At 35.1% G+C, this 25,730-nt stretch overlaps 1 protein-coding gene across 3 annotated transcripts in view; it reads right to left on the reverse strand.

Annotated features, from left to right (window-relative positions):
* The window catches only part of CSMD1 (CUB and Sushi multiple domains 1), a 1,051,612-nt gene that overhangs the window by 196,247 nt on the left and 829,635 nt on the right, over positions 1-25,730 (reverse strand). For all 3 annotated transcript variants that reach the window (XM_031504428.3, XM_021551131.3, XM_085576363.1), the window contains 3 exons: positions 25,460-25,648; positions 13,721-13,890; positions 6,756-6,912 (listed from right to left, as the gene is read on the reverse strand). In XM_031504428.3, the coding sequence (XP_031360288.2) occupies positions 6,756-6,912; positions 13,721-13,890; positions 25,460-25,648 (516 nt within the window). The remainder of the gene's footprint in view (positions 1-6,755; positions 6,913-13,720; positions 13,891-25,459; positions 25,649-25,730) is intronic.

Below are 25,730 nucleotides of genomic sequence, written 5' to 3' on the forward strand. Positions count from 1 at the left end.
ATGAGCAAACTTTTGGAACAAATCCCAGCTAAAACTCATTAAATCCAGCTGCACATACATATAATGACAATGTCTGTAATGTCTTCATAGAAATAGATTCTTTCTAAAATATGACAAAAAAAATTTAGTTGAGGTGGCAAAGAAGGTAAAGAACTTCTGTCATTCAAACCACTGCACTGACAAATTCATGGACTCTGTTCCCACTAAGGTCTCAGTAATAATGCTACAAATATGAACACTTCTTTAATATTAAAGCAATATAATCTTTAGGCCATCACTCCCAAGATTATAAATTTAGCTGGAATCTGCTTGCAAATTTCAATGATATTTTTTAGCTATGATGAATACATCGGCAGATGAGAAAAAAAAATATGCTTAAGAAGCCTACCTGAATTGGCATCACTGAAAGATCTTACTTTCATACTCTAAAAATAGAATTTTAATATAAATGTAAAACACCATATGCATATGGACACCTACAGTGATCTCTGCTAGTTGCTCTCTCTCATCTGAAAAGCATAACTGCATTTTAAACTGTATAACAAGAGATTTTAAAAAGCAGCCCTTTTCTTCATAATAGATGTCAATTAAAAAACTGGGAAAACCCAGTGGTCTTAAGATGGGAATCTTCAAATCATACACAGAAAAGTCAGGAGACCTTCAACTGGTAACTTTCATAACAAAATCACAATAACCTTTAACAAATTACCTTTTCCACATGTTTGACACCACCACATAACCACTACAGAGTAGTTATGGAAAGGAAACTGGAAGAGCTTATTTTCTTTACTGGATTGTTCTGCTAAATTGACATTATATCCCCTGAGGCAAAACCACTATATTCCTGAATTTGAGACTTGATTGTGTGCTAAAATAATTGTCTGAGTCTGCAGTTTCAGAACATTGTTTTCACTGACATTCTAACCTTTTCAATTGCTGTAGAATAGGAAATGAACTGAATTAAAGTTCATGATTCTCTTAAATTAACTATTATAAATGGTTTCAACAATTTATATCAATTTAGACCAATTCAGATTCACCTTCCATGTACTGCCTTTCACTATCCCTTGAAAGCAGTAGGGTTAAAGAGTGATTATAACAGAGAACTTCAACTGAAAATTAGAACTAATCTTTAGCAGTAACAGAATACCATGAATGCTAAACCAATGCATAATGTCTGAGAAATGCATTTAAAAATTTCTTTCCTTAAACTGAAAAGTATATCTTCAGACCAATGAAGAGAATATTGTAAAAATACTATGCTAAAGAATGATAACTGCAAATGAAAATATTAAACCTTATTAAAAGGAAAAAAATTCTATCCTAATTCTGTGCACAATCCTAAATTTGTGGAGTGAAGCACAGCTCAGGGGCCTGAACTCTTCTGAAACAAATAATAGCCATGGAGAATCCTGCTTTCAGAGAAAGAAATGGTCACCACAGATTTGAAATTTGAGGCTGTTATCATTAAATTATGATTTGGATCTACACAACATTCATTTTCAAAACGACAAATCCTTAGTGAGATTTTTACCAGCCTTCATTTCCATCTTACCACAGATGTGAAGGAGAATGTCTAATTTCACATCACAAGGAAGTGGAAGATAGAAATAAAAAACAATTGTTGATGAACTAACATGGAATCTAATTTTTAATCTATAGCAGCAAATCAGGGACAGGTCAGCCCAGGCCTTCAGAAATCTAAAATCTAGCTACAGAGTACACCACAAATTCCTGAATAATTTTCAGACTTTAAAAAGTCTATAACAAGTTCTTCATGTTTCTGAAACACAAAGGAGTCTGTTGAAGAGGTAGAATATAGTACTGAGCAGGCCAGTGCAGCCAGGCATGTTCCTACAGATAGTATCTGTAAGTATTTCTGGATGGACTCTTAAACTGTCTTACAACAATATATTCTAGGGCTTAATCTGTGGATAAGTGAACCCTTTGCTTTTATTATTTACTGCACAGGACTGGGAAACCATGAAATTGCCATAGAGAGCTAGACAAGCTGCTCCTAAAAGAGATGTCTAGAAAAGGTCCAACAGCAACTTCATGCTGTTTCAGACAACTGCCAGTGCAAAGCACATGGTAAAAATCCTGAGGTTTCAGAAGTGTCCAAGGAGCAAGTCTACAGTGGTAAAGGTCCTTACACATCAAATATATAGACATCTATCATCAGGCACCATGAAAATAAATGAGTTTTGAGATTTCTAGATGGTACTCTAAAGGGAAAGAGTGTTTACTTCTAAAATGTTAGGGAACTTTACTGAGAAAATTGTACAAGCATAGTATAGTGCCGAGTTATCTGTGATCTGTATATGACCAAATAGATCACACAGTAGCAGCATTAGGTGGTACTCAGAGGGTCACAAAACATTTGTATATGACATGTATGATAAAGTGTAAAGGTATTTTTTTGTTTTTCCAAAAGCTAAGAAAAGTGAGACAATGTTCAAGGGGCATATTAAACAGCAGCAAAGAAGTACTTGTGACACAAGTCAGAGTAAGCTCAGGACATGGTAAGCGAAAACAAACACTGTTAAATTTCCTCTTGTGTCAGGGCTGTCATAGGGGAGTGGTTAGGCATGCCAAGGAGACTGCCTGTTTGTTATTCAGAAGTTGTACTGAATTGCTCCTTATTTAAAGTTGCAGCCTGTTACTTTCACCAGACAGCTGTGTTTTGCTTTTCAGCCTGTCACTGTGTGGCATCAATAAGATTTTGGTTTTATATTAAAGTCAATTTAACATTAAATGCCATTGACATGACAGCACAAAGCACTGGCATCTTTATATCAGAATGGGCAAATCTTTTAACTGAGCAGTGAACAGGAATAGCTGTGGGAATCCCTGTATCTAATCTTCTCTTCCTGACAAAAATTTGAGGTGTCTCAGGAAGAAAAGTTCTAATCAGATGGAGGGGAAAAATATCCCCATAATAAGAAAACTGCAATTATGAAAGAATAACAGACATTTTCTAAAATAATAAAAGAAAACCTGTCATATGCGTCAGTTGTGGCTACAAGAATACACTTATACTTTTACAAGCAGGTCACTACTGATGTCCTCCACTCATAGGGAATTAAAGTCATCAAGCTTATGTTGCCATTTCCTCAGCACAGAGATATAAATGTACACAGTCATTCCCTATGACAGCAATGTAGAGATACTGGAAGTGGACACTTTACCTTATTCTTCCTAACACACTATAAGGAAATGGCTTTATATAAACTTGTTTTACACAAAGTCAAAAAGCTGCCTTCTTTGTTCCTCATTTTTCTTCTCCCTGGTAGAATCATGTTCAGCTATTGCTCAAATTACCATTTAATTGACTCTTACTCCATATATACTTACCCTGCCAATTTCAGGCTAAAATATTCTCAATTTTTCTGAAGTCGTTTCCTCAAATAAAATCACTGTAATTTTAGTTTTCACTCAAAAACTATTTCTTAGTTTTTCAAAACAGTTAACTTGAGAAAGAGTACAGATGTTTTCATGGTCTTTTTTAGTAAAAAATTACCTCTACCAGGATAAATGTATTTTCCTGAAAGAATCTTGTCGTTATACATCAAAGAATAAGATAATTTCCAGCTTCCAATCAATATTGCCGGAAGCAATTTCCTCTATAGAAGATTTCAAGAGAAATTTCATCAGATTCCATTTAGAACTTGGATGCTTTATAGATTTCCATTTAATATCTCATTATATTCTGATTTCTACAGTTTATACAAACACCTTGGATTTTATAAAATTTGGTTTTACTATGTTGGTAATGAGATTCTGAAAACAGAGACACAATTTTCTTTATCCACATTTCTGTCCTCATGGATCATTAGCTTTTTCTTCTACTGTATTTTTAAATTGAACATAACGCTCAGAATTCACACCATTTTTTCATCAAAAAGGATAGAAAGGTAGTTGCACTCAAAGGAAATAGCAGATTTTCACATTAGTCTTTTTAATAAAAACACCCTGCAATTTTACTTCTTAATTTCACTAGCAATAATAGGAAGAAAAGTACTACAAAGACCAACAATTAAGGGCAGTCGATGACATCTTGTGGGTAGCAAGAACTCAGAAATCACATAGGAAGTAACCTGAGTTAACCTGATTTATTAGACCATCACTTCTCTTATCTCTGTCTTATGATATTAATTATTCAATTTCATTCACTCCAGCATATATTTCTCATTTCCTTCAATGAAACTATATTTTAGCACCTTTTTGATTTGTTTTAGCATTTTTAAAGTATCTGGTATTATAGTTCAATCTGAAAAGTGAATAAATACACTTCAGAGTAATCTTCCTGTTAATTCTGCTGTAAAATATAGCTTTATTAATCCAAAAAGATAATTATCATTTTGTGTTTCATGTATTTACTGAATGAAAAATGGACATATTTGTCTGGTAACTGAATTGCAACTGCACCAAAAAATTAAAAATTCATCAAATAATGAGTATAAATTTCTGGCATATCTAATCTCTAAGATATTACTAGGATTGGACTTTCAGATAAAGAATGTGAGTCCACACTGCATCCAGTTTTCAAAGCACTGCAAAATAATACATCTTCTGCTTGTATTTTTTGCTTGCATTAATTTGTGAATGGTGAAAAATCCCACACTAAAGGGTTTGTAAATAATAATTACAGTAGAAGGAAATCAACTGGTTCGATGGTCACTGTCTCAAAATTTATTATATTGAATTTGGTTTCTTTAAAATACATGTCAGAAGTAAAGAATTAGTTTTTATTTAAAACTGGGGGTTGTCTCATGTGAGAAAAAATAGGAAGAAAAGTCATTAGAGATATGCTTTTCAACATGAATGGCTGCAAACTGATTACATATAATAAAATAAACACTTGGCAACCAAAGTAAAAAAAATAGTAAAATACTATGCAGATAGAGGAAAACAAGTTTTGCCTCTCTACACAGTATTAAAATTAAAGTTAGAAGACAATGTCAAATTCTGTCTACACACTTCATAAAATGTGAAGAATAGAAAACACAGTTTAAAAAATAATCAAGCAGTCAGGAAAAAAAAAAAAACCTTAAGACATGAATTATAGTATCTTATCTTACACAAAAAATTATGGTGCAGGAGAGCAAATCTTAAAATGCAACAAAATCAAGCAATTGAATGTAGAAATTAGACAAAATTCTATTTTTAAGTAAAATTACATTTGTAAACAGTAGGTGGAAGTGATCATGGAAGTAGGATTTAAAAGGAACTGATTCGAGACCCTTGAAATCAGAGCCCTTACAATAAGATTTTTTTTTAAACAATTTTATTTTGGTTTTGATTTTCTTCCAAAGGAAGATTTCTACAGTTTCTCTAGGCAAATTAGAGTAGATTTTCCTAGTCATTCTTCAGTTGTTCTGTAAGAAAAAAAACCTAAAAGGTTATTCCACAGTTGCTCCAAACCAAAGAGGAAACATCAGATGTACTAAACTGAGCAATGATTTCATTTCTGTGCCACACTATGTTTTGGTGCTCTGCTGTGCAAGATTCAACAGTAATTCATGGAAAGTAATGCATAAAATAATAAATTGAAAGTAAATGGATCTTGGAGATCCCTTGAAACCTGGAAAAAATACCTCTTTATGTGTGTTGGAAACAAACTAGATATCCCCAAAGTAATTTCCCACAAAAAACTCTTTTTTTTTTTTTTGCCAGCAAAAATTGATTCAACTAATTGCATACAGTCTGTGGGACAAGTGCATTGTTTGTTAAAACTTGTTCACTCAGTCTCCTTCCAGTATACTCCACTCTGATCCTGGCAAGCAGTCAGGCCAGATTAAGAGTGCACATCCAGGTACCCATTTTCTTTTTAATCTTCATTTCTCCTCCTTTTCTTTTATTTTTTTCTTTTCTTTTTCTTTCTCTTCTCTTCTTTTCTCTTTCTCTTCTCTTCTCTTCTCTTCTCTTCTCTTCTCTTCTCTTCTCTTCTCTTCTCTTCTCTTCTCTTCTCTTCTCTTCTCTTCTCTTCTCTTCTCTTCTCTTCTCCTCTCCCCTCCCCTCCCCTCCCCTCCCCTCCCCTCCCCTCCCCTCCCCTCCCCTCCCCTCCCCTCCCCTCCCCTCCCCTCCCCTCCCTTCCCCTCCCCTCCCCTCCCCTCCCCTCCCCTCCCCTCCCCTCCCCTCCCCTCCCCTCCCCTCCCCTCCCCTCCCCTCCCCTCCCCTCCCCTCCCCTCCCCTCCCCTCCCCTCCCCTCCCCTCCCCTCCCCTCCTCTCCTCTCTTCTCTTCTCTTCTCTTCTCTTCTCTTCTCTTCTCTTCTCTTCTCTTCTCTTCTCTTCTCTTCTCTTCTCTTCTCTTCTCTTCTCTTCTCTTCTCTTCTCTTCTCTTCTCTTCTCTTCTCTTCTCTTCTCTTCTCTTCCCTCTTCCCTCTTCCTCTTCCTCTTCCTCTTCCTCTTCCTCTTCCTCTTGTTTAAATTGACTGCAGAGATTGATCTTTCCCTTTTCCATTACTTTCTGCTACAATTTAAGAACTAATACATTCAACCCACTATGTCACAACACTACTACTAAATCTTAAAAATAATTGTGCTTTCTAAGTTTAAAAACATACAAAATGGCTTTCAATAGTGTTTTAAAATCAATAATACCTATCCAGTCATGTAGACAAGTAAAACTCAGTCTCTTAACTACAGTACATTCTAGGAAATTACCTTCAACATTCAAAAAGAAATCACTACAGCTGAGAAATACACATTTCCCTATAAAGCAATCAATCAGATAATATTTATGAGCTACTTACTTGTATAAGTCAGCTGAAATCCTTGGTCAGTATCAGATCCGTTGGTATTAAACTCTATCCACATATGGTTAGAGGTGCTATTAAGAATAATTCCCATCATGTCATTTTTGGTGAAGACTCCAAGAGAGCGTGAAGAGCTGTCTTTTCCATCATACACCTTGCAGAAATAAGAGCATTAAATTTGACATCAAACCTAAATATATGAAAGATTTTCATTTATACAGTAATTCCAAAGTTAGAAAAGTATTTCCAATAGTTTATCCAAAATCTTAATATATCTATTTTGAGAGGTATATAGCCCTGGGTTATACAGTTCAGTGAAATCCTAAATATTCTGTCCCCCTTAAAGTGTTTTATAGTCTTTTGCCATTTTGTTTTTGTGAGCTCATCTTGAAAGAAATTAATATTTATATGCAATTCTGTCTTCTCAGGTTTCATAAACTCAGATTGTTTTCTGGATTATTCACCAAGGCCAAAAGAAGTATAAGTTCTGGAATCACCATTGAAGATAAATCCTTAGAGCCTACTCTGTTTTCTCCTGTCTGGATATATCAAAGCAAAAATGAGATATTTAAGTCAATCTGTCATCTTTTATCTCAGGCTCTAAGCCTGCAGCAATTTTGGTTTACTCTGAGATTTAAAAAAGACTGATAAGTTTTCAAAAAATATGTGAGTCTATTTCCAAACTAATTGTAGCGATGTTCTTATTTGCCACATTACTGAAAACTTTTAACAATATCAATATATGTACTTTTTCAAATCCTAAAATTTTTAAGAATGCCCTTTGACTGTTCACAAATACATGAGAAGTACAAATTCATGCCAAGGGGGTAAAAGATTACTTTTTTTCCTCATTGCAAAACCAATTTTTTTTTTCGATCAAAAGCAAGTGCAAAAATAGCCTTCTGCAGTTTTGTTTTGTTTGTGGGTTTGTTTTCTCATTATGAACTTAAAAAGATAATTTCTTTTTTAAATTAAATCAATCTCCTCTACTTTCTCATGAAAAAAGAAGCAATATAAAGTGTGTAAATACACACCATACATGAAATGTCATGTCAATGCTTATACAAAAGCAAGAAATGGATTTGAGCAGCTGGTTTCTGATACAAAGTGAAAGATAATTTGCCCTTATCTCATGCATCCTAAAGTGACTAGAGACAACCAGCACAAAAGCTACAATTACAGTAAATATTTCAAGCACTGGATCTTCATCCCTCACTAGCAGACCTTGTGGTACAGTGTGGATTTATACTGATTCCAGTAAGAAGGAAGAGTGACCCATTTAACAATCTAAATTGCTACATCTGAGGAAGTTCCCCCTATTTGAATGCCCAGCTAGATCTACTACCAAAATTTAGAAATGCTTCTTTTGAGATGACAGATTATTGCAGCATTTGTAGGTGCGAACCAACAATTAAAAGCAGTTCTATTTTTTCTGTGGAGAAAATACCAGCATGTCAACATACCAGAAAATACCAACATTTACCATTACATAGGTAAATGTCTTGAAAGTACCATGTTCATCTCAAACATCATTAACAAAACAAAATAATAAAAACAACATGCGTAAAGATTTTTTTTTAAGACAAAAGCATATATTTACTTTTATAAACCTACATAGATATAAATAATTATTTACTCTAAAGAAAACTTTTGAAAAATAATATATTGTGCTAGCAATTTATAGAAGAATACATTTGGTCTTTATTATTGATGCTAAGATTGTCTTATACCACAGCATACAGATGAGATGTCTCAGAAGATACAACCCGCTGTATTTAAGGTTCTTGCAAGCAGTTACAAATACTTAAGGTCCACCTCTTGGAAGAAATGTAACTTTAAGCTAAGAGTATCTGAAAAAATATTTGCAAGCTTATAACCACTGTCTTGGGGCAGAACTACTGATCAATTTCATGGATGGATTATGCCTTATTTATTAGAGCTGGAAATCTATTGTGCAAAGTAAAGCATCATTTCTTCCCCATAAGATTTATTTCCATAGATATATTACACTTGGGAGATAATACTTGAAATTGAATGTTCTAATAATTGCAGTTAATTCAAAATGCTACCTATGTTTAAAAAATGTTTTTATTCATCTATAAAACAACACAACCAAACAAAAAGCCCAACAGCTAAAGATTATAGAGATCTTGTTTAAACAGTGTTCTACCTCACTGACTGTTACTCTTCCTACATGAGGATTAACAAGTTAAATAATAGAATCCCTCAAGATTACTCCAGACTCAAATGAAAAGTGTTTAATGAAATTTAAATTAGTATGAGAGCCTGTAAAAACATCTGTAAAAAAACCCCAAACAAAAACAAAACAAAACAAAAAGCACCCAAAAAAACCCCAAACAAACAAAACCACCAAAACCCAGACAAAAACAACAACAGAAAAAGGCTAGAAAAAGGCTGGTACAATTTTTGGTGACACTTGTCCATCTCTTGCTCACATTACAGACAAGCAAGTACATATCTACTCCAATAAGTGAAATATTGTTAGTGAACAAATACAAGCACTGAATCTCCATTGTCCACACTGAAAAGTTGGTTGAACCGTCCTAGGAAAGAAAACCCTTTTTTAGCAGCGCTTGTGATGCTAATTAATGCGGGCCAAGGATCACTCCCAATAGACAGCTTGTGTACAACCATTGTGTCATGTCATATGCTACTGATTCCAGAGGTACAGAACATATTTAATAAACTAGTCTAGACTATTTATCACTATTTATTCATATTTAGTACATACATTTAACTTATTTAGAAGAAGCCATTTGTAATATAATTCATATGCTGCAATTACAATTTCCTCAGTTATGAAGAAAATAAAAAAAGGTCTATTTAGCTAAAGAGATGAAAACTGGAATATTACATTCTGCTTTTCCTCATACCTTTGACAAATTCACTGCAATTGCATTATAAAGATTCTGGCATAAGTAGCCACTTTAAAGAACTATGAATCTTCAAGTGGCAGTTAAAACAGAGAGACCAGGAGAATGAAGTGTTAGTGAGTGAGAAAGGATAAGCTCTAAAATAAAGAGATAATCCAAATATTCACTTTTGCCATATGTCCTTCAAAACAGTGAAAATGTTTTTATTATTTTACTTGAATTTAAATTTATATCCCACTAATTTAAGTTCAAATTTTGTCACAGCAACAGAACGTTTGCCCACAAATTACAGACATTAACGTGCACGGATTCTACTTGAAAGCAATAGGCTTGACCCTTCCTCATACACTAGTCTTACTGATGCCAGAAATACTCTTGCAAATTATATGCCATTCCATGCACTCTACAGCCTCAATATCCATCCTCAATATCCCCATTTGAATACTAAGCTGATATATAGAGCTACAGATTAGTTTATATTTTCAAAGCAATTACATAGTGACAGAGTAGGAGTCAAATTACCACAACTTGATTGTCTACAGAGTATTTATTTTCAGTGCATCCCTGGAACACATTTAATGCAGGCTTACTAAAACCTTCACAAATCTTCCCTCAGAAAGAGTAAGTGCAGGAGCTGCATATGCCAGGAACTATTTCTGAGACATAGCTGCAGTGAGCCACCTTATTGTGCAAGATGTGAGAATTTAACATTAAAGGTGTAGTCAAACTGCAGAAGTTGTTCTGGGGGGCAGCAGAGAATGTTCAAAGTGTTGTGTGGACCTGTGTTTAGGATTAATTTAGCCAAAGCATTCAGGGATGACTCTTTTTCCCTATTTGTGAGGAACTGAAAGTGTTTGGTTTTCTTACTGAAGTTAAAATATGCACATAAAAGAACAGGATAGCACTACAGTTATTCAGGAGGAGAAATGGTCCAATAACAATGCTATTGTATCTGTATCTGCATCTGCTGCTGAACAATACTCACCTGAAGGAAATGCTGGATAGAGTTTTGTGACTTTCTTGAAGTTTCTCATTCTGACAGTAAAAAGAAATTAGATAAAACTAAACTTACCCAATTTCCTTAACAACAGAGATTTTATAGCATAAAATCATCCTAAAGGGACACGCTTTTAAAATATTCCTATGGAAGCTGACATTGCTAACATTCTGAAATCCTTTCACTATATCCTCATGGAGTTCATAGTGATCCTAATTCAAACAGTAACATTATATGCTTTGTCTGACACTCCTGCTGGGTTGATCTTGGGATTGTTATAGATGAGTAATGAGATGGCTGGCTCTCACAATTAAGGAGTGAAAATTATATGTATGTTTTTAAAATCTATAGTCATGTTACTGAAATATGTCCTCCCCTTTGCATTGTTACCATGGGATGGCCTCAGTAGCCAGGGCATTTGGGGAGAGTTGACTTGTTATTATAATAATACCTGACTTCCAATCAAGATATAAGAAAGTGATCTTCACCACTAGACAGCAAGGAAGGAGTTGACTGACAAGACTTTAGGAGGCACTAGAAGTATAAAAGGTGGAGAATCTATTTTGAATATGAGTGCATGGCTGATAGTTACCAGGGCTCCCAGTGGTGTAATTTTTCCTTATTTAATCCTTTTGTTGTATTTTTTGTCAAGGTTTAATAAATGTTTAAAATTTTAAAAGTGAGCAGTCGTTTCTCACAGGATTACTACATTATTATTACAGGCTTTTTTCAGCCCACTTTATCATGCACTATAGAGCAGCATTTTTTGCCCTTCTTTACCTATGTTTCCCCATGGTGCCCCCGCCCTGGCCATGGCTCAGCCACGCCCTGCAGTGGGCGGCTGGATCTGGCTGGAACCGGCTGTGTCCAGCTGGAACCGGCTGTGTCCAGCTGGAACCGGCTGTGTCCAGCTGTGTCCGGCTGTGTCCAGCTGTGTCCGGCTGTGTCCGGCTGGGGCAGCCCTGGCCTCTCCTCACAGAGCCCCTGCAGCCCCACTGCTGCCGAGGCCTGGGCACTCACACACAGTCCAACACGACGTACATACAGGTTTTTCTTGTTAGACAAAGTGAGTTACTGAGCTGGGAATATGTTCTATATTTCAGCGCAAGGTTTATAAATAAGCGTAGTGCATCCCTTGCAAGCTGCCAGCAAGGCAGTCTTGCAACCTCCTTCTGTGCAGCACAAGATAGAAGGCTGGGGTTTGTAACAATTTTTGCTCCCATTTTGGGTCATATAGGAAAGAAAGAAATCTTTGAAGTCCATAGCCCTGCCAACATGCTGATTCCAATGAAAATATGCAAAAGGACATCCTGGCATGGGAATAGAGAGGAAGTAGCCTTTTTTTTTTCATAAATGCAGGTAAAAGAGAGACCTTAATTGATGGAAGAGAGCTTAATTGTATAAATGGATGTTGTGCTGTGACAGCTGGCTCAAAACCAGAGAACAGTCCTTGCAGTTCAGACATCACCACAATTTTGCCTTTGCATCCTTTGGAACCTCTGAAGTATTGCGATTAAAAGTCTATAAAAGAAAGTATCTAACAGGTTACTCAAAACAGCTTTATCTCAGGCAAATCCTTCTTGTATCTCTGGGGAATTTTGCTAAGTACACCGGACATTACTCATGAGATGTTCTGAAGGATAACTGAGATTCTCAAATGTTTCTTTAGGGTTTTTAAGGGAGTTTTTGTTGTAGATTTTTAAGTAGTTTATTAAATTATTTATAAACCAGATATCTGCAAAGCTTCTGGGAGACTTTTCTACCACATTCTAGCAACTCAGTGGGCAATTAAGTAAGTTCTTTCTTCCCTGATGCATCTCTTCAGAGCAAAAATACTTTGGGGGATTTGCACTGTCAGACCATGTATAATGGGAGCAAAGGACAATACAAACCATATATTTTGTCCACCTATTCAATTCCCTTTGGTCTAAAAGCAAAACTTAGATCTTGCAGTGTTTTATACATGGTGTCATTTATTATCAATGTTTTTGTGGGTAAAGACAGAGAAAATGCTGTTCTTTTGATTGTAACTTTATAAACTAAACCATAAGTTTTGCTTATTTCATGGTCAAATGAAATATTTGTTGAAAAGAACAGATATAGTAACAAAGATATAAATGTCTATATTAAAGTGAAGACTTTTTTTCCTCCCCACCTTTATCCTATCTGTAAATGCCTAGTTTTTTGCAGGAAATGAATGGACACACTTAATTACATAAGGAAGCTCTTAACATGATGAAATGGATAAAAATATAGCCACCGATATTTGATCCATAACAATTATATCTTTAAATTCTTTATGTGAAGTACTCAGTGCAAATTAAAAAAATCAAGAGACAGCAATTTCTAATATGTTAAATTGGTTACTGGAGATAATCAGAAAGGAACTTGCTAACTGAATTCTGAATACTTTGTGATTTTAAGTATTAATTAACCAAAAATTTAGGGACATTAAATTGAAAGACTAATTTAATGTATGGTCAACACTTCAGATGAATATCAGGATTTTCAGTATATACAAGAATGCAACAGCTACTACTAGGAAAAGGCAACTTATTACCTATAATAAGGTAATAAGTTGCCTTTTCCTAATAGTAGCTGTAGAAAAGTACATGCTCTATATATATATATATATATATATATTTAGGCCATGTTTCAAATTTTCCCTGCAATATAAAAGACTGAAAGACAGCTTCTATAACTACAGTTTTAGTCAATATTGCAATGTTAGTTTCCATTTAGTGAAAAAAAATAAACAAAAATCCCTGTGCTACACCTATAAATAGTGTGTAAAGAGAAAAAATACTAGATATTCAAAATCCAAGTTCAAATTTTAGGTTTCCTTTTAAGATTTAAACCACTTTAAACAGTCTAATGCTCTAGAAATGTAACTGAAATCATAATGTCTCCAATAGTTTCTTTGAATCTAATATAAATCATTGAATCTCATATAAAGGCAGTTATGCTATTAACGTAGTGGATATGAAAAGAAAGATAATTGCCATTGGAAACAGATTTATTCATGCAATGTGAATATTTAGCATAGAAAGTGAAATAATTTTTCTTATTACCTTAACAGTATCTCCCTCATGCAGCTGAAAGCTCCTGGCTCTAAGATGGATCCCCTTTCCAGCCTCAGTTTCAATTTTATAGATACATTCATGGTTGTTGTCATAATTGGATGGAAAATTTGGAGACAATAGTGTTCCTTCATTTCCAGAGACAGTTGCTCCACATTCAGCTAAAGAAAATAGACACATTAAAACAAAAGAAGTGAATTATCCAATTCAAAAAAATATGAGTTGTTAGCAATAATACCTAGCTTCTATGAAATCTCTAACAAGCTATCTAAAAAAGTATATTTCTATCTAGTTTCATCTGTAGGACCAACTCCTAGAACCCCTATCACAGTTGCCATCTCCTGCATTTCACTGGGTGTTTATTATGTGTACTTATGTGCTTTTACCTTCAATTTATCCCCTAATCCTCCCATCTGACTAACCAATAATGCAGGTTAGCCTGGATATCATAAAAATTGAATACTTTATTAAAATATACTTATTGTGGTAACATTTTAAATAAACATAATATTGATTTTACCTCTGTATTCAGCTTTACAAATAAGTATTTAAAAAAGCAGTAAGTATTTAAACAAGCAGTAAGATGCCAAAAAAAAAATAAAACAAAACCAAACAAAAAACAATCTGGTACTAAATCAAGAGCATTCAAACATGTTTTTTCTCTACCTAGAATAAAACAAACAAACAAAAATAAAACCAAAAAAACCCCAACATTTATTGACATCAGTCAGTGCCAAAGAGACAGATCCTTTCCTTCTTGGGTAAAGAGTAGGTGAGTCTTTTTCACAGCCATCTGTAGTAAGCACCTATTGACACTTTCATTAGGCATTTCTTGTAACTCCCCAGCAAAGAAAATAATAAAGACTAGGAGGAGTGGTATGTTTCAGACGATGGACTCAGTTTCAATTCTGAATAAAGATTAATAAAATTATATCAAATATGCAACATAAATTCCATCACATAGATGAAAACATCCAAACAGTAAATAATATTGGTGTACTGACATATAAGATAAGGGATACTAAAGACAAAATACTACTACCCTTCTAAAATATGTTACTTTCTGAAAGAAGCAGATGTATTGTAATATGAGCAATTATTTAGTAAACTTTAATTACATGGCAAAGTTCTCTGAACTCAAGCTGGCACTCATATACCTCTAACTAATGCTATAAAACCATATTCATGTTACCCCTTTTCAAATCCCTTGCAAATATCTGATAGCTATGCAGTTTCATCAGGCCCCATCATTCCATTCATTATCATGCAATGGCTTGCTCATGTCATCTGGCTAGTCAAGTTTCCTCATCTTGTGTCAGTCAGCAAAAAAATAACACAGACCCCAGAAAGAGGCTTTCAAAGGAAATTAAGCCCTTCTTTTTAACTTCCCTCCCTCAATATATACAAAGCCTGTCACATCTCAAGTTAAGGTCTTCTAGCTATATTTGGTTAATCTTAGGATATCAAGCCAAAGTCATGTTTAATTAGCTCTCCCAGTGTCTTGGCCTGGAGATTTAGGTGACTTTTTATCAAAGAAATGTTGTCCTCATAGATGAAAAAGTTCCTTTTTTCTCCAGACTGTTGGAGCTTCTAAATGTGCTAATAACTGAAATCTCTGCTATTTGTGACCAATACAGCAGACCTTATGCCCTAAGGACTTAAATTGACCATTTTTATAACTGTTCCTCCACACTGCAGTCCAGAACTGCATGACCACGCTTTCCACACTTATGAACTAGAAACTCAATGAAACGCAATATTGAGTCTGGTCTTGGCAGCAGGAAAAGCTTAAGCAGTCAAAGGTATGTCTCCCTTTCATGGCCCTAATATTTTACCGAATGGTATGGGAAAAGTCATGTTTTTTCTTTAAAACTATTTACACTAGCTGACACTGCTGCTACTTTTTGATATTGTAATTAACACAAGCAGCCAATATGTATGACACCTAAATTCAATTCACTTTGTCTCTGGGGATTTGAACATGCATCTCCTAGGACTTCTGCCTCATGCAGAGATTCGAAAATCAGTCACAAAGTGAACAAATGTTGACTAATCTCTTTAGCACAGTGGGTAGGGCATTAAATAAGGGAGAAGGAACACCTCTTCGAAGAAACTCATACATTAAACAGTTGGGAAATAAAATTCTGAATATTCACTGTTACCTTGTGAGCACTGAGCTACTAGACTGGAAAAATATATTCATGTTCACTTGCATTTCTTCACCTCCGATCTTTAATTCCTTATGCAAAATGAAACAAGAGCCTTTGCCCACATTGACATGCTGATTCTGCTAGCAAGCATCAGATACACATTAAAATTATTTTACAGATATGAAGCCCCATCTCTTATATTCTTGATGAGAGATCCAGCCAAACAGTTTTGTGTAAAGAAGGGATATGGCTTGTCCACCTATAGTAACTGTCTCCATAGCCAAGAAAGATGAAAAAGATTTCTCACTCCCCGACATGAGAAAAAAATATCTTGTATGTGATTGTAATTTCATTTATTAACTACAATTCACTGAATATTACCAATATGCACTCTTTCTTTAATAAAAATCAACTATATCTGTATTAGTATGTATAAGTTTTAAATTATGCAAACATTGACAGGTAAGGGATTTGCCAGGAGGAATAATCTTTACTGCTCTTAAATAATCAATTATTACTATTGATAGTCTGTCTCCATATTTTGATCCACAACCTTGTGTTGGAAGTATCAAGGTGAATTTAGGTGAACAGGTAAACTGCAACATACCCATTGAACATGCTCTATGTAAATAGTATTTTCAGGACTAACTCCTCAAGCTGTAGCCTTTAAAGAAAATGAACATATTTCACAGTGCTCTCTATGTGGTTACATGATATGCATAGATTAATATAATGTACGTACAACTAAACAACTTAGAATCTGCATATGATATAATACCTAAAAATTGCTATAAAAAGATGCATCAATAAAATACATGTTATGACATAACAGATCCTTTCTCTGTGTTGCATGTCTCCCTTTCCTTTGTTTCTATATCAATGTATTTTACTTTTCAATATACAAAATACATTGATTCAAAGTTCTACATTTTTTTATTATCAGTATGGTCAGTGACACCTAAACCCACTCTCTAGATTAAACAATTAAGACCAAGTTCTCACTTCATTTATTTCAATTTAGTCATGTATTTCAAATATATCCTGTGACCAAAAAGAAGTGTAATTCAAGATATTTTTCAGCAGAGAATATTTAAAAAGTATGTCAAGAGAAAAAAAACAAACAGAAAAATAAATTGAAAAAAAGCTCATCAGTGAGCCAGAAAACCATGAAAGCAAAAGAAATACTCATATTGACTGTTTCTTCCTCTAAAAGATTTTAGAGGAGGAACTACATGCTTTAATTTCACTACAGTTTCGAAATTGTCTCTTATAACCTTGGTAAGAAGTGCAGCAGACTGAAAAATGCTGCTTTATCAAACTGTTCTTTAATTCCCTTTCAGAGAGAGCAATCTGTCTGGAACAGATACTTGACCCCATTCTTTGTTCTTTTGCTTAATAAAGTCACGAAATTCTATCTAAATACATACTTTTTTTTCTTTCTTTCATTGTCTCACTTGAAATTGGATAAAAGGAAACTGCAGAGGGTAGATCTTTTGAAGATCATCAAACACTTCCTGAATATGAGCACAAACTATAAAACAAACAAAATTCAGGGATTTTTGAATTGCTTTGAAATATAGTTCATGTAAAATATAACAATAACTTTGTTTAATGGAAAAGTTTACTCTATTATTTTTTCTTCCATACATCTTGCTAAAAGGTTTGACAGTATTTTAAACAGATCTCCAAAGCAGAGATCAAATAAAAGTCGTATGTTGTCAGTTTAAAGGCTTCTCTGACACAAAGCACTCTACTGAGTACAGAATACCTTTGTTGTGTTTACAAAATTGTGCAGCAATTCATGAAGTATGAGAAGAAACTTAGCTCAGACATTCTTTATATTTCTGTTGGACAGTATTGTTATCCAGTAGGGTGGTTAAGCAGCATTAATAAAAGAGGAGAGGGGATTACAGATAAAGCATCATATGCTCTGCCTTCACATAATAGCAAAAACTTAAGGTCCCTCCAGTCAGTGAAGGGTCTCTAAAGCTGGGCATATAACTTCTGTAGGGCAGACACAATACATGACTGGACTCAAGCATGGATTCAGGTACAAACTGTCATACAGTGCTATGATTGTATTTATAAAAATGCAATGCTTTAAGAGAAGGAAACATAAATTACCAAAAACATCAAATAATATTGTATTTATACATTGTATAAAATGAAAAAAAAACAGCTACAGACATAACATAACCTTTAAATAAAGAATTCTGAAATACTGAATGCATGAACATGCATGAATGCATGAACATTCTGATCCTGGATGCATGAACATCCTTATTTCTGTCTGAAGATTCAGAGACTCAGCTGCTGATCTTATATAAGATTTCTTCTTCATGAGTAACTCTTAATGAAAGCTCTCTCTGCCTAAACTCTAGCTAAAAATGAACAGCAATTTTCAGACTTAGTTTGACTTCTTACAGGTGAACTCAAATCCAGATTTAAAGCTACAGAGACTTTAAAGGAAACAATGAATATCAGATCTCAAGGGTCTCACAGAAATCTAACACTAATAGGCTTCCCCCTTCTTTCAGTCTCACTGGAAATTAACTCAATGCAACAACATGACAGAATATATTAATTTTAATAATTAATTATATTATAATAATATTATAACAATATTAATTACAATTTATGACTTTGCAATGAATACTAACTGAACTATTAAGAAAACCAGCTTATTAAATGTTGTCAGCATTTTATTTTAGCACCCTACCAATTATTAAAGTAGTATTTAATATAACAACTGAATATGATAAATTAATGTGATATTAATGCGAATACCAGTGAGCAATACCTCGGTGAGGATTTTACTCAAATACTGTATTAATGCACTATTAAAAGTCAAGTGCCATATAAAATTTAATAAGGGAGCAACACCAATTAAATTCGAAATAAAAATATATAGGTGCGCTTTCTTTTCAGCTTTACCATTTACGTTTTTTACAGCTTGATTTAGGAATTCCGTACTGAGCTGAAATGACTCACTGGGGACAGGAAATAATGCAGGTTAAAACCCAAACCAAACAAAAAAGACCCAGCAATCAAAACTAAAACTATTCTTTTATATTCTTTTATAATCCTTACCATGAAAGACTAGCTTGAACTGAATATAGTGTACACTGTGTAGTGCAACCCAACTGCTGTAAAATAAACCTGCCACACAACCACACACACACATATAGAGATAGACAGGTAGACAGATAGACAGATAGACAGATAGACAGATAGACAGATAGACAGACAGATAGATAGATAGATAGATAGATAGATAGATAGATAGATAGATAGATAGATACAATAGATATAGTCTGGTAATTCAGTATAGTTTCACTCTAATCTTGAGAATTCTTGTTGTTTCACTCATTCACCACCCAGAGTCAATCAAGCTACCTTCTCCTAAACCCACTGGCTGGACCAGAGCATTACATAATTGTAACATCAGACAGGATCCCTTGAATGTGGCAGAGTGATCAGTGTGATTCAAAGATATTTAGGGTTTTCTGGTGTGACCTGGACTTACTGAAAGGTTTTCTTTGGGAGAAAGTAAATGTCAGAGAGGGTTGTGAGGAGAAAGAAATTGACTCTAGTGGGTTACTAAGGGGTACAACTACCAAGAGCAAATCAAATAGTGACTGTCTGCTTTTTCTGAAAATATAATGATATTTTTTTTCCCCCTCAGTATGACCTGGGTATGTGAGACCTGATAAAAGGTTTTCTGGTGTAACGTGGGCCTTTTGAAAGGATTTCCCTCCCTGGAAGAGAGCCAGGCTGACTCTCAGAGAGAATTAATGGGGAGAAAGACATTAACCCTCTGCAGATTAGAGAGATTTGAAAAGAATGGCCACCCAAAAGGAGTCAAATGTGGCCCGTACCCTCCTGATGAAATTAAAGTCTTTTGAAAAAAGAAGGCACCTACATCTGAGTTCTGTACTTTGCAACTCACTGTAACAGGATCTCCACTCCAGTTTTTCCACCTTGTCTTCAATAATCAGTCAACAGTGTATCTTTGTCAAGTGGGAAAGAAAGAATGAAATGTCTCCTATCTTTCAGAATTTCATCAGTATTTCACAGTGCACCATAAAAAGGAATACCAAAACTAAATGGCTCATTCTTCACCTTTTTAGGGGATTAATGCAAATTATAAAGTCACATTTCAGAAAGTATTAAGGAGGTAATTTCAGTGTACATCAGATGCATTCATTTGACACTGCAGTGTAAACTCCCTCCTCTGCCTCCGCCCCTACTTCTTGGCCACCTATCTCTGGAATTGTGCACACTCACAGGTATCTTGTTTTGTTAAACATTTCTGGTTTTGCACATACCCTATTCCTCACCAAGGCTGAGAAAACACAGGTAACCATATAGATCCTCTCCTCTCCCTCTCCCTCTCCCACTCCCTCTCCCTCTCCCTCTCCCTCTCCCTCTCCCTCTCCCTCTCCCTCTCCCTCTCCCTCTCCCTCTCTTCTCTATCCAAAATGTGGATCGTGTTTAAAAGGTTAGTGATGACAATATGATAACATCAGAAATCTGATTTTGACAGTCTCCTTTAGGTGGACATTAGCCTCAGAATCAGGGACTTCAATAGACTTCAATAAGAAGTTCTTCCACCTAATTTCTGGACACTGCTATTCATCAAACTTCTGAAATTCACACAGCTTTGTGCATACGCAGAGGTGCATGACTGCCTTGAAGCTTTACTCTTGTATCTGTACTCTAGGGGGACTACTCACTAAAAGCTGGGATTTGTCCTCAGGAAAAAATAGTAAGCTGCGAAATGTAAATGAAACTATAATAGAATTGTGCAATTATAGATAGAGGAAAAAAAGAGTTATTGCTGGAAGGAAAAAAGTGGTAAGAATATGCATCCACGCTTATATAGTTTTGTCTTCACAGTGATAAGTAAAAAGGCATATATTTTTAAAGGTATAGATAACATTTGCAATTACAGAAAGGAAATGGCATAATGGGTATAAATTATATATGTAGAAGTGGTGTCAGCAACCCATCACAACCACAATTGCTAACAAAATGCATGTTTTTGAATTTTCTGGGAAACATTGGAATAATAGTTAAAGCAATAATAACAGCAAAATAAAAAAATAATAACACTGGATAAAATATAAACAAATGAAGGGGACAAAAGCTGTTTTCTGATTTCAAATCTCAACTAGACAAAAAATAATCAGAAGAAACTTGTCTGTACTCCAATATCTTGTTTTTCACCTACACATGCAATGTAAACCCAGTAATTTTAAATGATAAGCATATTATCCAGAAGTAGATCTGGAAAATTAAACCATCACACATTGTCAAACACACCAATTACAGCAGCATACCAGATGATAAGGTTAACATCCACACAGGTCACAATTTATTTTGTAACATTTAAAATCCAAATATTTACATCGATACTCTCAAATCAAAAGATATGGGCTAGTGACATTTCTTTTCAAGATATTATGCATGTTTATATTCCAGGTAGGCATTGCTAAGATATTTTTCTCTTGACATTTTCTATAGACATGTGCTCATTACTCAATTCTGTGCATCGTGCAAAGTAGAATGGGCAGAGTTCCCCTTAATGTCACATTCTTCTCAGCTACAGTGAATTTTGAGGAGAGGGGTAAAAAAGAACACTGTGAATGTGAAAGATATTCATTGAGACAACATATCTCAAAGAACAGCCATATACAGTCAGACAGACTTTTTTTCATTCCAATTATCATCTATGTCCTTTATATTGTGGGAAACTGAAGGAAAGACTAACTGTGGCATATGTGCTGCAGTGAGTCACCAGCTCAGTAAAAATTGTGTGATAGCTCTCCCAAATGCATTTACCATGTCTGGAAAGATGGGAGGCAGTACTCTTGTGTAAAAAAGAGTAAAGTGTCTCATCTGCAGTTATCAGCTACAAGGACGATTGTCGGGGAACCCACCATTGTTATTTGAGTGTTTTGAGGAAGTTCTGAGAGGAAATGAGATTTTTTATGGATGACCTCACTACCTTCTTAAAAACAATTTAAGAATGAGAAATTCTCTTTGAGGAGACTGGCAATCCCAGTGTTCCCACACTTGGTACATAGAGGTGGAATGACAACGTGTTCTTGAAAAGCCACATCCTGTCAATGTAAACTGAAAATTCATTAGATAGGAAGGGGATTTGCTTCTGTAGGAAAAGTACCCCTTAAACGAAGAAGAAAAAGTTTAGTCTTCTGAGATGGAGAAATGTGACACCATCTTGGGCTATTGTAATATGTGCTCTTTAAACAGAGCAAAGGGAGTCAGTCCTAAGGGCCTGGATCTTCTGCACTATTTTTAACAGTAAAGCTCTTTTCCTCAAATAGTAACAAGTAAGTGGCTGTAGGCATAGACTGCTTTCTAGTCTTAGAAATGGGGTGATGACTCAAAGGGAAACCCTAGCTAGTCTCTTCAAAACTCTGGGGTCAGATGGAATAGTATGCAAAACAACATGAACTGCATAGCTGATATACATGAAATCATTCTAATTGAAAAGATAAAAGAGTGAATCGTTGACACAAAGAAATAAGATTTACAAGTCCACCTGTTTATGAATATGAATTTGATTTTGAAGGTATACTTGGTGGTGTATTTTGTTGTGAAAGAGAGGGTTCTTATTGCAGAAGAGGGTATGCTGCTTTATTCTGAGAGCCAACCAACTTCCAGGTAATTACATAAAGAAATCCAGGGGAAGACCATTGTTACAGTGAGCTCATGGGCACTCTATTTTCCCTTCCCCGGGACCCTGTGACTCTGATCAAGATAACCCTGGATTCAGGAAAAATACCTCCTTGTAGAAAAGTGGACAAAACTGTTTATTAAACAATAAAACCTAAACAGTATAAAAAAAATAAAACTTCTTGCTGCTCCAAAAAAGAGACAAACTCAGAAAGTCCCCTCCATGGGCTGTAGCTAGGCTCACTTAGTCTGTTATCAGTCCCTCTGGTGCTGGAAATGCCACAGCCCAGGCCTGGCCAGGTGGGCTGCAGGTGTGAGCTGTCACTGCTCTTCTGGTGTTCAGTCCAGAGCACGTTTAAACAGGTCCAAAGAAAAGAAAAAAAAACCACAGTCCAGGGAACTTCTTTGCCTCAGCTAGCTAAAACTAACTAAAAGCAAAGGAGAGCTCTGTCTTGCTGTCTGTCTGTCTGCAGACAACACAGTCCAGGAGCAGGAATGTGGAGGAGTAAGTGCAGTTTCTGAAAACAAACTCCATGCTTCTTCTCTCCCCCCTTCACTCTTAGAACAAGTCTTAAAGGTGCAGAACTTATTATTCAGCACAAACAGAACAGACAGCTGGGGATACAAGCATCGTATAGTCAACTCAGGACGGTCTTTCATCCTGAATCTGATTAAAAGTATAATGAAAGACTGTATTACCGTATGTCATAGAAGGACTTGAAAATCCATGTTGATGATTAAATATTGTGTATGAGAGTTTGATCACTAGAGAAATTACAATTAGGAAGTAATAATCAAGAGACTACTGAATCTAGTAATGTACTTATGAATTTGTGCCGCTGAATTGAGACTAAATTCCAAATGTAGACTCCAAATCCAGCAGATTTCAGGACAAGCTTTTCCCTCTTCCAAGAAAGAATAAGTCTTTGTGTGAACTTCTTTTCAGGGTAAGAGTATATCTTCACCCCTAATGTCTTAGGTGCCATGGCAACAAGAAAAGGGACTTCTTAGTGTTAAGAAAAACACTCATAAAAGCAGCTATGATGGCCACTGAATATGTCTTTCCTCCTCAGTTTGACTCAGCTACCCAGCAAAGTTTTTTTCCCTGCGTTATTCTTAGTTGCATTGTATATATCTTTAGTTTGCTACACTACAAGAGATCAAATGATGACATAGGTTGAGTTAAAAGAGTTATTTAGATTGTCTTACTTTAGAGAAATGCCTCTTGTCTTTGGATGCTTTATGAAAGGTTTTACTAATCAGTTAGAAACTGGGATCTCATACATTGATTTAGTGACAAAAGTGTCTCAGGGCCAGTCGACAAATTTGCTAGAAACTAAAGATAAGAACAAAAAAGGAAATCTTGGGCTCTCTGTAAATACAATTTCCATTTCAATATGAATGGCAGGCATATCAAATATACATAAGGTTAGATGGGTATCACTAAATTATGCTTGGGAGAAACATATAGGCATATCTGTGTTTGGCACAGTAAGTGGTTATATTATTTCTATAATTTCACCGCTAATTCAGTGGCTGATACTTCATTAAGCTGATTATTGATGCTTTGATAATCTTTGCAACTTTTCAATGTGTCTTTTACTTTATGAGCATAACCAAGTGAGCATTTTCAAGATATCGGGTCTGAATCTCTTTATTACTATAGGTACTGTAGGAAAGGCCTTCTAAAAGTTAACAAAATTTAGAAAATCATGCATTATATAGAATGTATCTTTTCTTCAGCACAAGCTAACAATATTTTTGCAGATGACTAACATTTTATGATATCTAAAATATACTAAACTTGTTTGAGTGGAACATAGAGAAACTGCATAGAAAGAGAGAAACCCCAAACAAACCAAACAAACAAATGAACAAACAAAAAACCCAAACCAAGCAAATATCCCAGGGCTGAAAAGAGACTAAGACTTAAATCTAGAATTTCCAAATAAATGGCAAACTCTGTATTATTTTGCTTTCTCTCTCATCTGTAGCATCCTTTCATCATGGGAAGAATAACTCAATTTTAAAACAAAATTTGAGATACTTTATGTTTCCCTGTGTATCTTACATTCATATACAAGGTAGGTGACTTTTTCAGATATAAAGATTCACCTTTTTATAATAAATAAAAGAAATAGGCTGAAGCTGAGTTTCTCCTTTCATGAAATAAAATCTTATTTACAACAAGAACCCTCTTAAGGAAATTCATTGAGGGGTGTATGGTAGTATTTGACTGTTCAGAAGCATATGTCAACAGCAGCTGATGAGATTCACTTGACATGGTGGAAATAAAACCATCTCACAAATACAGCAACTGCACAAATTTCATAATATACAGTCCCAGAGCTTTTACAAGAAAATAACTGTTCACTCAATTTGAGCTGATAGCTACTGAAGTTTAACAGCAGCACAGTAATTTAAAAAAAAATAAAGTTTAAAAATGCTGTGATGCATTTTAAAAACTGTAAGAATTCCAGTACCTTAGAATTACAATAATAACAATACCAGCTGCAGGGCTCTAAAACAGGGTATTTTCACCTAAAAGCTCTAAACATAGTTTCTCTACCCCAAAAGAAAAGTATGAAATTTATAACTTAACTGTGCCAAACATGAAGTTAAATAATTGCTTTTGCGTTTTATCTCATATTACATGTTGATCTTATTTGCTGGCATAATTCTAATTATTCCTCTGTATTTTTTGATCTTTGTAGAAAGGAGACATGCATTACTTATATTTTGCACTAACTTTAGAAGTTTTTACAGCTTGGGGATCAACTGTTTCAACCCAAGCACTTTGTTCTCTGCCCAGTATTCTGACACATGCCATGTGCTATTAACGATTTGATGAATGAAATGAAAGCATGTGACCACCTACCCACACACCTTGGCAGAGGTGCACTCCATACACGCCGACCACCTCCCAGGCAGGTGAGTTTGTTAGCACCTTCCAAGCGATACCCAGGGAAACAGGAAAAGATCAAGGAATCTCCAACACCAAAATGAAAACCAATTCGCCTACTGAAGGCAGGAACACCAGGATCATCACATGGCTCCAGGTCATATTCTGCAGACAAGAAAACATAGTATGTTATTATCTGGACAAATTGTCCACATGGAAAAAAGCAAACTTACCAAATCGCCTGCAT

This window comes from Lonchura striata, chromosome 3 (assembly GCF_050655825.1).
Source record: "Lonchura striata isolate lonStrDom1 chromosome 3, ASM5065582v1, whole genome shotgun sequence".
NCBI lineage: Eukaryota > Metazoa > Chordata > Aves > Passeriformes > Estrildidae > Lonchura > Lonchura striata.